The sequence below is a fragment of the Numida meleagris genome, chromosome 10, assembly GCF_002078875.1.
Source record: "Numida meleagris isolate 19003 breed g44 Domestic line chromosome 10, NumMel1.0, whole genome shotgun sequence".
Classification (NCBI taxonomy): Eukaryota; Metazoa; Chordata; class Aves; order Galliformes; family Numididae; genus Numida; species Numida meleagris.
In genome coordinates this window covers 18,425,963-18,439,736 of record NC_034418.1, presented here as the reverse complement: position 1 = coordinate 18,439,736, position 13,774 = coordinate 18,425,963, and the positions used below count along the sequence as shown (strand labels likewise).

The following is a 13,774-nucleotide window of genomic DNA, read 5'->3' as shown; positions in this document are numbered from 1 at the left end:
CCCTTCCCTTCCCTTCCCTTCCCTTCCCTTCCCTTCCATCCCTTCATGGCACCCTCCATCCCCCCCAGGTGTCCTCCATCCCCCCCAATTTTCCTCCATCCCTCCATTTACCCCAGCTCTCACCCCTCTCCTCCTCATCCCCCAGGTGTCCTCCCACCCCCCCCTTCCCTTTTCCCTTCCCTTCCCTTTTCCCTTCCCTTCCCTTTTCCCTTCCCTTCCCTCTCCAAGGACAGGATTCAATGCATGGCACAGGTGTTCAGGCACCACCGCAGGAAGCAAGAGCCCGGGTAGCTAATTTTAGCATAAAATATAAATCTTGTTAATTACTCTCTGTGCAAGAAGCAGTGAGGTGAGGGCTATGGAGAGGCGCTTGCACTGTCTCATTCCCACCGAAGCGGCTGCAGCTGGCGGTGCTGATGGGCAATGCTGATGGGCCAGGCCTCGCTGTGCTGCCGTAGCAATTTTCCAATCCAACTGTATTTGCAGGAGGCCGTGACCACAGCATTGCACTGTTTATGCTCACCTCTTATGTTCTGGGGTACATTCCAAGAGAACTTTTGGGATAGCCTTCCCTATTGCAGGAATGATGCTGCCGACGCGGAGCTGACGTTGGAGTGATGCTGTCCCACCCCCTGCTGCCGCCTGCAGGGCATGGTGTGGGGCATGGATGGGGCTGCCCTCAGCCAGGCACTGCCTGAAGCGGAGCAGTGAGGCTTGGGGGTGCAGCTGCATTAGGAAAGAGCTTTTTTAAAATGGTGCACTGGGACGTGGCAGCGTAGGGCTGACCTGCTGGCTGCTCTGCTCTGGGGCTGCTGCAGTGACAGGGCTGCGAGCCAGGCTCGTCCCTGGGGTCCCTGCTAGGCTTGTCCCTGTAGGGTCTCCGCTGGGTTTGTCCCTGTAGAGACTCTGCTGGGCTTGGCTCTATGGGGTTGATGTCAGACTTATCCCTATAGGGTCTTTACTGGGCTTGTCCCTGTAGGGTTAGTGCTGGTTTATCCCTATCAGTCTTGCTGGGCTTGTCCCTGCATGTCCATGCTGGGCTCCCCTCTGCCCCGTGCCGTGCAGCACAGCCCTGCCCTGCGCCTTGCTGCAGGTGGGGCCTTGCACATCCCCCCGCAGGTCTGGGTTTTTATTCTGGGAATCCAAATATAGCTCCGTGTCATCAAGTGCTCATGATGAGATGGAGTAATCCATACTTGGGGCAAATCCAGGGCTTAAAGCTCCTAACAGCCTTGTCCTGGGTGCTGCAGCATGTGCTGCGCCGAGCTGGGGAGTCAAGGTCTTCGCTGCTGATGGTTTAATTTGGACAATGAGTATCACTTAATAGCAGCGTTTTATTACATTCGTTTCACTCTCACTTTTCAAAGAGTTCTTCTGATGCATTCAGGCTCCGGGCCCTTTGGATGCTAATGGACTTCTGCTGGGGTTTTGTTTTTGTTGCTGCGTAGCGCCAGGGCTCCCAATTGCCCGGGCTTGGTATGAAGAACGCCCAGCGCGAGACAATGTGCCCATTCACGGCGGCACAATGGAGGTGGAACGCTCCTCATGTAAATCAACATGCAGAGCCCCGTCCATCTGTCCGTCCATCCATCCGTCCGTCGGTGCATTTGCTGGGCTGGGGGTGTGAGCGCTGCCCGTCCTGCACGCCGCGCTGCCAAAGGAATGTGGTAGGAGCGCTTGGTGCAGTGCGGCTGCGGGGTGTACCATGGAAGAAGGCGAGCGGCTCCTTGCTCCGGGCAGTGGGGATCCAGCCGGCAAAGTGCTGCTCCATCTTCTTCCTCTTCAAACCAAAGCTGGCCTCTGCAAAGTCCCCGCAGCGATAGCGTCCTTCTGCACAGCGTCGTCAGCAGAGCGCAGAGCAGAGCTCTGGTGCACCAGGAAGCGTGCGTGGAACAGCGTGTGGCTCTCTGTTTGTTCTTTGGCAGCACCTTTTGGTCTGATGGCGGAGTTCATCCATCCCAAAGTGGGGAATGGAGACACGGACAAGGCCAAGGGGACACGGGCACTGGAGGTCCCATGGCCCAGGGCTGGGGCTCCCTGTGTTTGCCCTCTGCAGGCAGCCCCTGCTGGGAGCAGCCCAGGGCTGGGGAGCGACCTCGCGCCGCGCTCCGACCCGCGCCGATAGCAAACAGCCACACATTGTGCTGCTAAAGCTGGGTTTAATCTCTCTCAATCTCAGTCACGAGTCAGAAAAGTGAAGGGGTTCGTGGAGGCCGGGATGAATCTGGCCCGACCCCCTCGGCGCGAGCTCCAGGCACGGGGATGCTGAGCCACGGCGCCGTGGGAGGGGAAACCCACAGGTGTGGGCCAGGTCCTACAAGGGAAACCAGGAGCTGCCCCTCCTCCCCAGCAGGGGAGGCCATGGCTGGAGCGGGCCATGAAAAAACACTAAACCACAGTGTCAGTGGAAAGCGGAAAACTGTTAAAGAAACAAGCTGGGAAGTCATTGGAAAGGCTGAAAAACGCATTGAAAGTGCACAGCACTGCTGCAGGCGTCGGGGCTCAGCGGGGCTCCTGGTGCAGCGGGGCTGAGTGATCGGGGCTGGCTTGGCCACAGTGCCCAGCACTGAGGGAGCGCTTTGGCTGCGAGCTGCACCGGGCAGCAGGAGCTCACGGACCCCGAGAGGAGAGCAGGGCGTGGGGGATGCTCTGGGTGTGCCTGTTCCCTCAGCAGGTGGTGGGTGCCCGCAGGGCCCTGCCTGGAAAGCCGTGAGCAGTGGGATTGGCTCTGTTGCTGAGTGCTTCCTCTGAAATTCCCCCGGGTCTTCCCGAGGTGTCGTGCATGGAGGAAGCTTGGGGTCTGCGTGGCGGTGAGGCGGTTCTGGGGCAGACAGAGAGGAACGCAGAGCTGTGCGAGGAGGAAGAGGGGTGCTTCGGTGCTGGAGTCCTTCAGGTTTCTGTGCAGTAGGAGCTGGGCTTTGCGTTCAGCTCCCCTATGCTGACGCATGGGATGAGGTTGGACCGCAAGAGAGCAAAACCCTTTGGGGTTTCCCTGCAGCGTGTGCTAGAGTGTGTCCGTACACGTGTGCGTGCATGCGCGTGGGGACAAGTGCTAGCAGCGCGCAGTAGCAATTCATTGCAATTGAACCATGCAAACCCTGCACGACTGGCAGCCCCGGGCTTAGGGATGGGTGCCCCATGGGCCGGGGCACGGCCGGGGCTGAAGGGAGCGCGGGTCCTGGTCTGTGGCTCCGGGACACGCGGCCGGGGCCGTGGGAACCGGTGTCAGCGCGCAGCCCCGTCCTGCCATTGCACAATGCAGCTGTGGCTGCGGGAGCAGGAGGATGCTCGCTGGGAAGCTGCTCCCGGCCGGCAGTGCTGGTGGGTTGGGGCCAGGGCTCGCGTTTATTCCAGCGCTGTGTATCCTGAGAATGGCCCCGTCTGGAATGTTCCGAATCCCGAGGCGGCGGGGCAGAGATTTCCGAATACACTCGTGTTAAACAGCGGCACTTGGCGTCGTAGGAAAGCGTGGGGTTGTCATCAGGACTTGGGAGCGGTGCTGGGCAGGAGGAGATGCTCACAGCGATGGCAACGTGGCTTTAGTCCTGGCCTTGTTTGGGTCCCGAGCGCTGGGGGATGCACTTGTGGTGGAGATGCTGAGAGCTGCTCTAGGATGGGACGGGCCCCGCTCGGCTGCGCTCTCCTTGAGCGCCGTGCAAACCGCTCCCGGCAGGAGCAGCGCTGGGGGCACGGCCACCACGGGGTCAGGCAGAAGGCAGAGGGCAGGGTCACGGGGGGACCAGGTGCTGCTTCTGAGAACCAGAGAGGAATCCACGCTGAGAGATGAACACAGATGTTCGGTCTGTGAGAACAGCCGATGGGGAGCAACGTCCCCGCCCAGACAGCGAGAGCAGGAGGGCAGCGAGTGTCCCGGGAGCGGGAGGAGGATGCTGGGTGAGGGCAGGGGCACTCGGAGCCCAGGGAACCCGGAGTGACAGTGCACAGAGTGCGGAGCGGGGAGGTGTCACCGTGTCGATGTGATCTGTCCGAGCTGATACCTTAACTCAGTCCTCCAAGATTTGAGGACGCCTGTTTTTTTTGGGACGGAGTCTTCGAAAGGAGCGTGCGAGTGACAAAACGTTGTATTTTGACAAGGCTCGTTCCTATTCCAGCCTTTGCAGACCAAACAAATGTGTTAGGTCTGCGCAGATCGCGTCTGCGCCTCTAATTCCCATCGCTGCCTTCGAGTTTTTGCGGTGGGTGAAGCCTCCAGCCGGCTCTCCTCTCGCTGTCTGGCTCTGGAAGACAGCTGCACCATTTCTCTTGCTCCGAGCTGATGGGACGCGGGCACCGGCTGACCCCGAGGCTTTGGCACATGTCACAGCCGTGGTGCTGCCCGTCAGAGCCGGGGTTGGGTTTGGTCCGTGAGGGGCTGTGCTCCTGCAGGGCTCGGGGTGATCCCAGCAGCCCTCCCTGCTCGCAGCACGGCTGCATTGTGCAACACGGGCAGTGGATGGCTCCCGCCCGCTTCCTTTCCCTTTTGGGAGCGTCGCTTTTGAGGTCCTGTGCAGCCCTGTCTGGTCTCAGTGTGTGGCCTTGGGCTTGGCCTGCCCTGGGCAAAACAAATGGCATTTTTGGCTGGTTCCTTGCCCTGAGAAGGGAGAGGAGAGAGCGTGTGCTGGGGGATGATTCAGGGCTGGAGACTGCTGGTGGACTCACACCCGTGCGGGGCTCACCCCGTGCAGGGTCGCACCATGCCGGGCTGACATTCCGTACAGGGCTCACGCCATGCAGTGAGTGCCCTGGCTGCCGGCCTGAGGCGAGCAACTCCTTTGTCTTCATGTTGAAGCACAAGGGATGCCATTCCATTGCGCTCCCTTGCTCTCCCACTCCTGGCTGTGCCACACACGTGCAGCCATCCCGTTTGGGAGCCTTGTTGGTCGGTCACAAACCAGGCACGGTGGCGATGGGCAGCGGCGGGGCCGGAGGGCTGGGGGGGTTTGCTGGGGGCAGTGGCAGATGTGAGCAGAACCCCCAGCCCGGCCCCCCTTGCGCCGAGCTGCTCCAAATGGAGGGCTGCAGCTCGCTGCTGATTGTTGTGCAAATGCGCTGCTCCCTGCAAGCTGTCGGGCAGGCGGGCGCTGTGTGCGCACCGAGAGGCAGCAGCTTTCCAAGCGTAATGAGTCAGCGAGAGGAACAGAAGGGCGCAGAATTAATCTGGCACCCGTCTGCCTTCTCGCAGTTAAACGGGTTTTCGTGGCTCCACGTGAATAGGTACCTGCCCCGCAGCACGCAGCCCCGAAGGCAGCAAGAACAGGGTTCTGTGGGGGTCCGTGGATGGCGTGCAGGGCACAAAGCCTTCCTAGCACGGGGCTGGGCTGCGTCCATTGGGAGCGGAGCGGCTCCCGGGGCAGAAGGCAGAGCTGGGTGTTTCCCACGTCCTTTATAAAGCACACGTGAGCTTCCATTGCTCTCCACAAGCCAACTGAATTTCCTCTGCTTGAGCTTTTGGTGAGCGTGGAAGTTACCTGCACTGCAGGGAGGGCCAGCAGCTGAAACCGAGGGGGAAAAGCCTTAAACATCACGAATCAGTAACAGCACCTGGCAGAGGCTCTCGGGGCTGTAAAGAGCTGCAGCTGCTTCCCCAGGAGCTCACGGCAGCACTGGGCCGTGAGGGCCTGACCCTGTCTGAGAGTGGTGCTGTGCCATGCCCCAGTGCTGTTTCCAGTACAGCCCTCATGGTGCATGAGCTTTGGCACTTGGTGAGGAGCAGAGATGCAGCCTTCTGCTGCTGCTCCTTGCCCAGGCAGTGCTCTCCATCCTCGCCGTATGTGCATGCTGGGTTTGTGCCTGGCCCCGTGTGCTGCCGCCCAGCACCAGGCCACCAGCACAGCACGCTTGGCTGCGGGAGGAGGAGGAGGAGGAGAAGGGTGTCCCAGCTCCAGGGTGTCCTCACGCTGCCTCTGCTCCATGCCTCTGCTGCTGTGGGGCTGGGAGGAGGCCTGTGCATCGCTTCTGAAGTTCCTTAAAGACAAAACCAACCCGCAGACCAACCCTAAGGGCCCTGTAAAGAGTAAGTGAAACTCTGAAATAAATGACGATGCAATTTCCAGGGTCCTTCTAGAACACCACACCCCATCCTCCTGTTCCTGGGCCGCCTGGCCCCCCATGCTGGGGTTCCCTCTGCGGGACAGCTGGCTGCAGGCAGTGCTGCAGGCTGCAGCTCCGCGCCCGCTGCGCTCTCTGTGTTTTCTTTCTCTCTCCCCGCCCACAGGATTCCCAGTCTTGTGATGCAGCTCTGCGTGACTTTGTTCCTGGACGATTTCCTGCAATTGTAGCCGTGCAGAAACCCGGCTGCTGTTAGGAGAAGTTAATGGGAGCAGTGTGTAGCGTTGTCAGGTGGTAATTAGCTGGGGAAGGAGTTTGCAAATGGTCGCTGTTCTGGCTGCTTCAGTGTAAGTGCAGAGAGAGCTTTGCTGCAGGAGTTACGGGTCGCTGCTCGGAGCGCTGCTGCTGCACAGATGCTTTTTAGCCTCTGGTCTCCAGAGAGGAGATATTTTTGTTCACCTAAAAAGGCCTCGCCGGCCTTGGCTGCAGCCCGCGTTTCTGATCCCCGTTCCAGCTCATGCCTCGCCGTATTTCAGATGTCAGCTGCCTTTTCAGCCCTGTAACCAGGCAACACATGGCAGAGCAGGCAGCGCTTTGTTATTCCCCGAATCGCCGTACCTAGGCCGAGGCACGCGGAGGGGGAGCCCCGTGGTGAGCCCCCGCAGCGCTCACCGGTGCACGTGGCTCTGCCCTCCTCCCCAGGTTCCGAAAGCGTGGTTCGGGAGGAGGTTCCGTGCTGGAGCGTGCCCGGCTCCGTCCTGCGGCCGCCTGGACTGGCAGGAGGCTTCGGGGCGGTGAGGCTGGAGGAGGTTGCTCGCTGTCCGGGCACACAGTCCATTGCAGGCTCCCGTGCCCGCTCCATGCCATGTTTGCAGGGCAGGTCCCAGCTTGCTGCCACGCCGGTGCGGTGCCATCCCGCTGCTGCCCTGGGAGGGTTCCGTGTGGTTTATCCCCCAGGAAGTGCTTGCCTGTATGCCCAGTGAAATGATCCTTTTGCCACGTCTGACTTCTCTTTTCCTCTCTCTAACAGACGGTTGATGATGAGGCGATGGCAGCATAAATGAAGATCAAGTAAGGAAGGCAGAACGATGCCCAAGGGTGGGTGTTCTAAAACACCACAGCCAGAAGATTTCTCTCTCAGCAACGACATGGTGGAGAAACAAACGGGGAAAAAGGTAGGGTGGTTCGTTTGTTGCTTTCCTTTGGGAGCCCTGCCCCTTGTACCCGCTGTCTCTGAGCTGTGACACCGTTTCTCACGGCAGTGCCTTGCCTGAGGCTGTTCCTCTCAAACCAAACCTGCTCGCTGGTGCTCTGCCTGCAGGTGAGGGCCCCTCTGCTTTCTCAGTGGCTGTAGTGCTGCCTGGGAAGTGCTGCACCCGCCCAGACCTGGGTCAGTGAGCAATGGGAGTGCGTGGGGAGACTTCCAGAAGGACTGGGGCTTTGTGAGGGTCTCTACTGAGCGTGGAAGGGCCAAGCAGCGCCGTGCTCTTGTGAGCACTGTGCGAGGGAGGGGTTCCTCCTCCTCCTCCTCCTCCTCCTCCTCCTCCTCCTCCCCGCTGGCTGCCAGCACATGGTCTGGGTGCTGAGTGTGGCCTGGCCAGCAGCTGCTCTGCAGCACTGCTGTTGGGGTTCATTTGAGGGCCTGACTGGGCCTCAGATGAGGTTGTTACAATGAATTCTGAGTCTAAGGGTCAGTAAGTACGTGCTTTTCCCCTTCTTTCCCACACCCAGATGCTCATTTGCTCCAGACTTGCCCTGTGCCTCCTCCCTTTCAGCTTTTCCTGGCCTTCCTCAGCGTAGCTTCCAGTGAAGAAAGCTGCATTCAGGTGTTACTTTTAAATAAAAACTAATCCCCACCTCTGTTGTATTCTGCAGTGGAAATGAACGTGGCCCACTGTCCCTTCGCCCTCCATTCCCAGCCTTCCCTGGGTGTTCTCCAGCCCTGCTGTGCCTTGTCACCGCGGGGCTCGTGCTCTGATTCCACTGTGCTGCCATGCTGTTAACAAAAAGAGGCAAACAACAAACAACCAGCGGGGAAATCTCTGACACGAGTGTGGTTGTGGTGCTGGCAGCATGGGCCCGGTTCCCCTGGCTTTGCCTTTGGGTCCGTTGCAGGGCCACACTGCGGGGTTCCCCACTCCCTCCATCTACCCTGGCCCTTGGGGCTGGGCCCGCAGCCTGGGGGTTCTCACCCATTCCTTGCCGTGCTGCCCCTCCCCACGGCCCAGCGGCTGCATGCTGCGTGGGGCAGAGCGCAGCCTGGTGCAGGATTCCCCACCCCACACGTTAACTGTGCTGCTCAGCCGGGGTGCGAGGGTGAGCCCTGCTGCCTGCCCACGGCCAGCACGGGCTGCGGCTCTGTGAAGGCTCCGGAGGCCCCAAGGGGAGCTGGGGCCTAGTCCCAGCGTGGGGCCTTATAAGGGCTGCTGCTGCCCTGGGCTGCCGGCTGCAGCGCGGCCCGAGGGCTGTGCAGAGCTATGCACGCCTTATATGAGGAATTCCGCGGCTCTGCGCTGCCCCACGGCTGTGTGCTCGCAGCTGAGGCCCAGCCCAGTGCTGCAGCAAGAAGGAGAAGCCCCTACTGGAGCCGCTTCCTGCTGTGCCTGTTTCCCACACGGCTCGCTGTGAGCTGTGCCTCACAGATTCTGTGTCAGTGGGAAATGCTTGGCTTGCACAGCCTGAGCAGTGGTCACACAGTGTGGAGCGGGACGGGGCTCAGCCTTCGCCGGGGGCTTTCCTCTCCTCCTGGGTTCAGCCAAGGGAAGCTGTCCCATCGTTGTGCCCGGTCTGTGCTGCACCACGCCGAGCTGCAGTGATGCTGCTCGGGGCCGGGCTGCCCTGCGGTGCTCCACGTGGTAGCGCAGTGCCGACTGTCTCCCTCTGTGCTCTGAACGCTTTGTTGCAGCTGATCACGGCGCATTCAGGCTGTTGTCAGCTCCACGCGTGGTGCGTCGTACCCTGGGTTTGGGAACCCCCCCAGGGACCCAGCGGTTGGGGTGGTGCCGGGGATGGTTTCCCCCACCCTCGGTGTGTCCTTGGGGGGGGTCCAGTCCCGCCCCTCCCGGTGCACGGCGCAGGCTGCCAGCTGCCCTGCTTGCTCACCGCCGTTTGTTTTTTATGAGCATTGCAACCTGAAACACTTCCAACGTGTTTTGGAGAACAAAGGGCTTCGGGGATTTCCACGCAAGGCTTTGCATAAGAGGCCGGGATGTGAGTCAGGTTCTGCCGGTGTTGCAGCGGGAGCAGCACGGGGCCATGTGGGCACCGACAGCTGCTGGGCGGAGGGGAGGGGGCTGCAAACTGCTGGGGGTGCAGCTCCATTTGCGTGGGCCCTGCATGGCTCTGCCTTGCAGAACGGTGCCTCTGAGAGAACACTGCTTATTTTTGCTGCGAGAACCGGCGTTGGGATAGCAAGCTGGCCTAGGCTGAGTTCTGCGTGAGAGTAGAAAGTGATGTTTGTTTGTGTGTGTCCTAAGTGACTGGAGCAGATTGCTGTCAGTGCCTGCCTCGCTGCTCAGAGGTGTTTGTGCAGAGAGGAGCTGGTGCAGGCGCTGCTGGGCCTGGTGTGCGCTGGGAGCAGTCTCTGGCTGTGCTGTGCCTGCTGGGCAGGAGCCCCTTGTGTGGGGCAGCTGCTGAGCACTTGGTGCCGGGTTGTGCTGAGAGCACCGTGGCTGGGAGCAGTGGGTGCTGCAGCCTTCTGCTGGGGCGACGGTGACTTGAGGTGGCCCCGCTTACTCATCTAGTAAATCTTACTAAGAGCGTAACGTGACAGCGGGGGGGTTTCCTGAAGTCACGCTCTGCAGCCTGCCCTTTGCCCAAATGGTTTCCATCAGCACCCAGCGAGGGACTTTGCCCCTGTGCAGAGCTCCGGGCAGCGCCAGCAGCCCGCAGTGCACGCAGGCACTCGCACTCATTTCTGTGCTGCACCGATCCGCTCGGGTCTTTCCTTCTGCAGAACCCGAGTCGTGCACCGCTCAGATGGGTCCAGCTTAGCTGAGACACAGGATGACCTGAAAGTGAAAACTTCTACTCAAAAAGGACGACATTTGTCATTAGAGTATTGGAAACAATGACAGAAGTAAAGCTTAAAATAATCCGAAAGCAGACGGTGTTTCCAGGAAAGTTACGCTCTGCTCTGCCTTAACTTCTCTGCGGTGGTTTCAGCGCAGCACCTGCGGGCTGTGGCACAGCTCGCTGCCTTCCCGGGGAGCAGAGCGTGGGCCCTCCTCGCTGCGATGGCTGGGAGAGGTTCCCCGCGTCCCTCGCTCCTCAGGTTGGGTCCCGGCTCAGCAGCTCCGAGTGCAGGTGGAGCTGCCCGGACCTGTCCGGTGCCTCGCAGCCATTTCCCGTGCCGGGCTCTCCTCTGTGCCTGGGAATGCTTTCTGCCTAATTCCCCCTGCTTTCTCGTTCCTAGCACAGACCTTTTAACAGTGTTGCTGTAACGCGGGGGCAAGCATAGAGTCCTGCAGGCTCGGGCTCTCGCACCATAGCAACCCAAAATGGAGGGAGTTCAGGGCGGGCGTGTTTTCCAGGAGCTGCTGCAGACCAGGGCTCGGTGCTGCTGCTCCCGGGCCGGGTGGGCTGGCGGCGGAGCCCAGCTCCAGCTGCACTCACTTTGAAGCCCGCAAACAAAGAGCCGCGCTCGGTGCGTGCAGCACGGCCGGGCTGTGCTGGAGCTCTCCCCCGGGCTGACGGCTGGAAGGAGCGCTCGCAGTCGAGGAAATCCCACCGCGGGGTGCCAGGGGCTGGACTGCATCCTGGCCTCCCGCTGCACAGGGCTCCTTTGTACTCCAGTGGCGGGTGGGGACGCCAAGCGGAAAGGTCGGGGCAGGGGCGTCGCTGGCGGAGCCCGCGTGGAAGCGGGAGGAACGGGACGGAGCCCCGGGCAGCACTGCCTGCTTGGAGTCACGCGGTGTCTCTAACAGAAGGCCTACAGGTGCGTGACTTCGGTCTGCACGGAGTGGAGTTCCAGTTCTGTACCAGCTTTCGCTGTTGGTGTGATAAACCTTGCCCTCCTCAGAGTGTCAGGGCCCTCCCACCGCCGTGCCGAGCAGCCCCAGCGTCGCCTCCCGCGCTCTCCTGCAACAGATTGGATTTATGCTTAAGGTCGCTTTTCCTCTTAAAATCCCGGTAGGAAGCAGCTTAGAATTAAGCAGCTAAATCCTTCAACCTGTGCTGCCCTCTCTGTCAGAGTGCTTTTTCCTGCAGCAATCCTCCTGCCGCAGCACTCCCACCCCGTGCCCGCTGTGCGCAGCCCAGGCTCTGCTCTGGGAGCTTGGGCACGGCTGCGCCCGTGGTAGCTCCCGGCACACGCGGGTGCTGTGCCCGTAAGGGGACGGCTGCTCACCCCCTCTGTCCTTTCTCTTCCCAGGATAAAGATAAAGTTTCTCTAACCAAGACTCCCAAGTTGGACCGGAGCGATGGCGGCAAAGAGGTGAAAGAGAGGGCTACCAAGAGGAAGTTACCTTTCACTGTCGGAACAAATGGAGATCAAAAGGACTCGGATACAGGTACGGGAATCAGGCTGCACGGTGCGAACGGGAGCGCCCTCTGAGAGAGCAAAGCTCGCTACAGCTCGGGCTGCGTGTGCCTGCCTGGAGCAAACCCGGTGCACGTGCATCCGTGTGCGTGTATGTGGTACCTCTCTCGCCGTGCTTTGTTGTTCGGGGGCTTTCAACTTCTGGTGTTGTCTTACAATGGAGAAATCATTTCTGGTTGGTACGCACGCAGCTTGCTCTGCCGTGCTGGCTGCCTTGCCTGCAGCCGAGCAGCGTGTCCCCAGCGAGTCGCTTGCACCAGTGTGCAGCTCCTGAGCTTGTTGCTGGCTTTGTAAGCGGAGGGGAAAGGCTGCCCAGCACCTGGAGATGGAGGGGACGCCGGGGTTTGTCTGCAGGGGGCTGCTCTGTGGTCGCTGAGGTCCTTCTGGTGCATTTCTTGGAAGTGTGCGCTCAGGAGTAGTGCAGACTGGGCAGGTCAAGGTCACGAGCTGTGAAGAGAGACAATCATAGAAAATGGACTCAAAAGATAGGAGTGCTCCTAAAAATGGTAAAAAGATCTGAGAGAATTAAGGCTGCTTCCCCCCGGCCTTACAGTGAGGCTGTGCGTGGTGTGTCTGCCCTAGGCTGGCCGCAGCTGCGGTGCGTTTCTTTGTGCGGGGCCGTTCACTGTTTTCTTCCACTTGCTGAACTCTGATTCCTGACCGAAAGGTTCAAAGCATCAGTGTGTGTGGGTAAAGGACGGCCACCCCAGGGCTGTTCCTGGGGCTGGAGCACCCTTGGGTGGCAGGGGTGTGCTGGCCAGGCTGGGCCAACCCTGACAGCAGCGGCTCCGAGCTTCGGGTCTGCTTCTGGATGCAGAAATGTCACAAATGCGGCTGGTGGCGTGGGGAAAAAGCAATGCAAAGGGAGTGGGTGGGCAGGGGCAGCCCGGTGCCAGCGCCGGCACATCGGCCACCAGCCACCACCCTTCCTCTGCTGGGGTACAGCTGGGCCTGTAGGTGCACAGAAGTAGCCTGGGGGGGCTGGTGGAGGCCCCCAGACCTGCGCAGATGTAACAGAGCTGCCCACAGCTCCCATGTAGCCATGCCTCTCAGTTGCACGTGGTCCCGAGCTGTGGGCTGCAGCCTCTCCCCGCCACCGCCGCCCCATCTGGGTGCTTTTCCCTTCCCTTCCCAGCCTTGGGTTTCAGCAGCGGGATTGCAACACCCGTGCGTGCCGTGCCAGACCCAGCGCTGACCTCCGATGATTTATTCCATGCAGCCGCGCTTCCTGCGCCGCCGCACGCGGGTGTTCGTGTTTGTCTGAGGGCAGCTTTGCCGGGGTGATCCATAGCCACGTGAAATGCAGCTGGGAGGCTTGGGAGCTGGGAGAGGTCACTTTGTGCCTGTAGTGGGATGTTTTCCATCTTTCCATGCTCAGGCAGCGGCACGGAGCCTTGTCCAGCTGTGCCGCGAGGCGCAGCGATGCCTTGCCCCGAGCAGCTCCGCGTGGCCCCGGCACGCTGTGAGAGCTGCGAGCGAGGAAGCGATTTCACGCTAACCCAGTTCTGCTAAAACCTTTACAGATTATTCCTTCAAAATGGTTTCTAGAGCAAAAATCCTGGATCTTAGGTACGGAGGTAAAAACAGCGTCAGTCTGTGAGGCTCCGAACTGTGCCTGGTGCAGGCCCAGCAGCATCCCTCTGCCTCCACTTCTCCTCCCTTCCTTCTCCCCGTGGTGCAGCAGCTCCCACGCCCGCAGCGTGCCGGGAGCCTACGTGCTGCCTGGCAGCCAGCACCACCAGCTCCTTCCCCAGCAACCCCGGGCTGCGTGCAGCTCCTCGCTGGGCGCCGTGCTGGAAGGAGCTTTGGCATTTAAAAAAAAAGCAGCACAGCAAATGGTAACGTGAAGAAGCACGCTGCAGGGGGAAGGGGGGCGGCCCTGCTGGGAAGCTGGAGGCTCAGGGGGTGCAGCCCGGAGCGCAGAATGCAGCACGTCGGCCTTGCTGGGCATGGCTTCTTCAGCTTTATTTCAGGCTGCTGCTTGAGGCTCCCTGCGGGGAGTTGCATGGTTTCGGGGCTTTCAGTCATCCCCAGGGAGAGATGGGACTCAGTGGAAATCTCCAGGGCACTCGGAGAGCTCCTGGCAGTGGCAGGAGCGGAGCAGGGCTGGCTCCCAGTTGCCAGCGGGTGCTGGTGGCTCCGGGCGCAGCCTCCCCCGGTGCTTCGGGGCCAGAGGAGCACACTGGG

The 13,774-nt window shown here is 60.7% G+C and overlaps 1 protein-coding gene across 1 annotated transcript in view; it reads left to right on the top strand.

Annotated features, from left to right (window-relative positions):
* Positions 1-13,774, top strand: part of ANKRD11 (ankyrin repeat domain 11) — an 81,738-nt gene that overhangs the window by 50,991 nt on the left and 16,973 nt on the right. Inside the window, exons 3-4 of the mRNA XM_021409021.1 lie at positions 7,079-7,223; positions 11,420-11,558. Of these exons, the coding sequence (XP_021264696.1) occupies positions 7,137-7,223; positions 11,420-11,558 (226 nt within the window). The 5' untranslated portion in view covers positions 7,079-7,136. The remainder of the gene's footprint in view (positions 1-7,078; positions 7,224-11,419; positions 11,559-13,774) is intronic.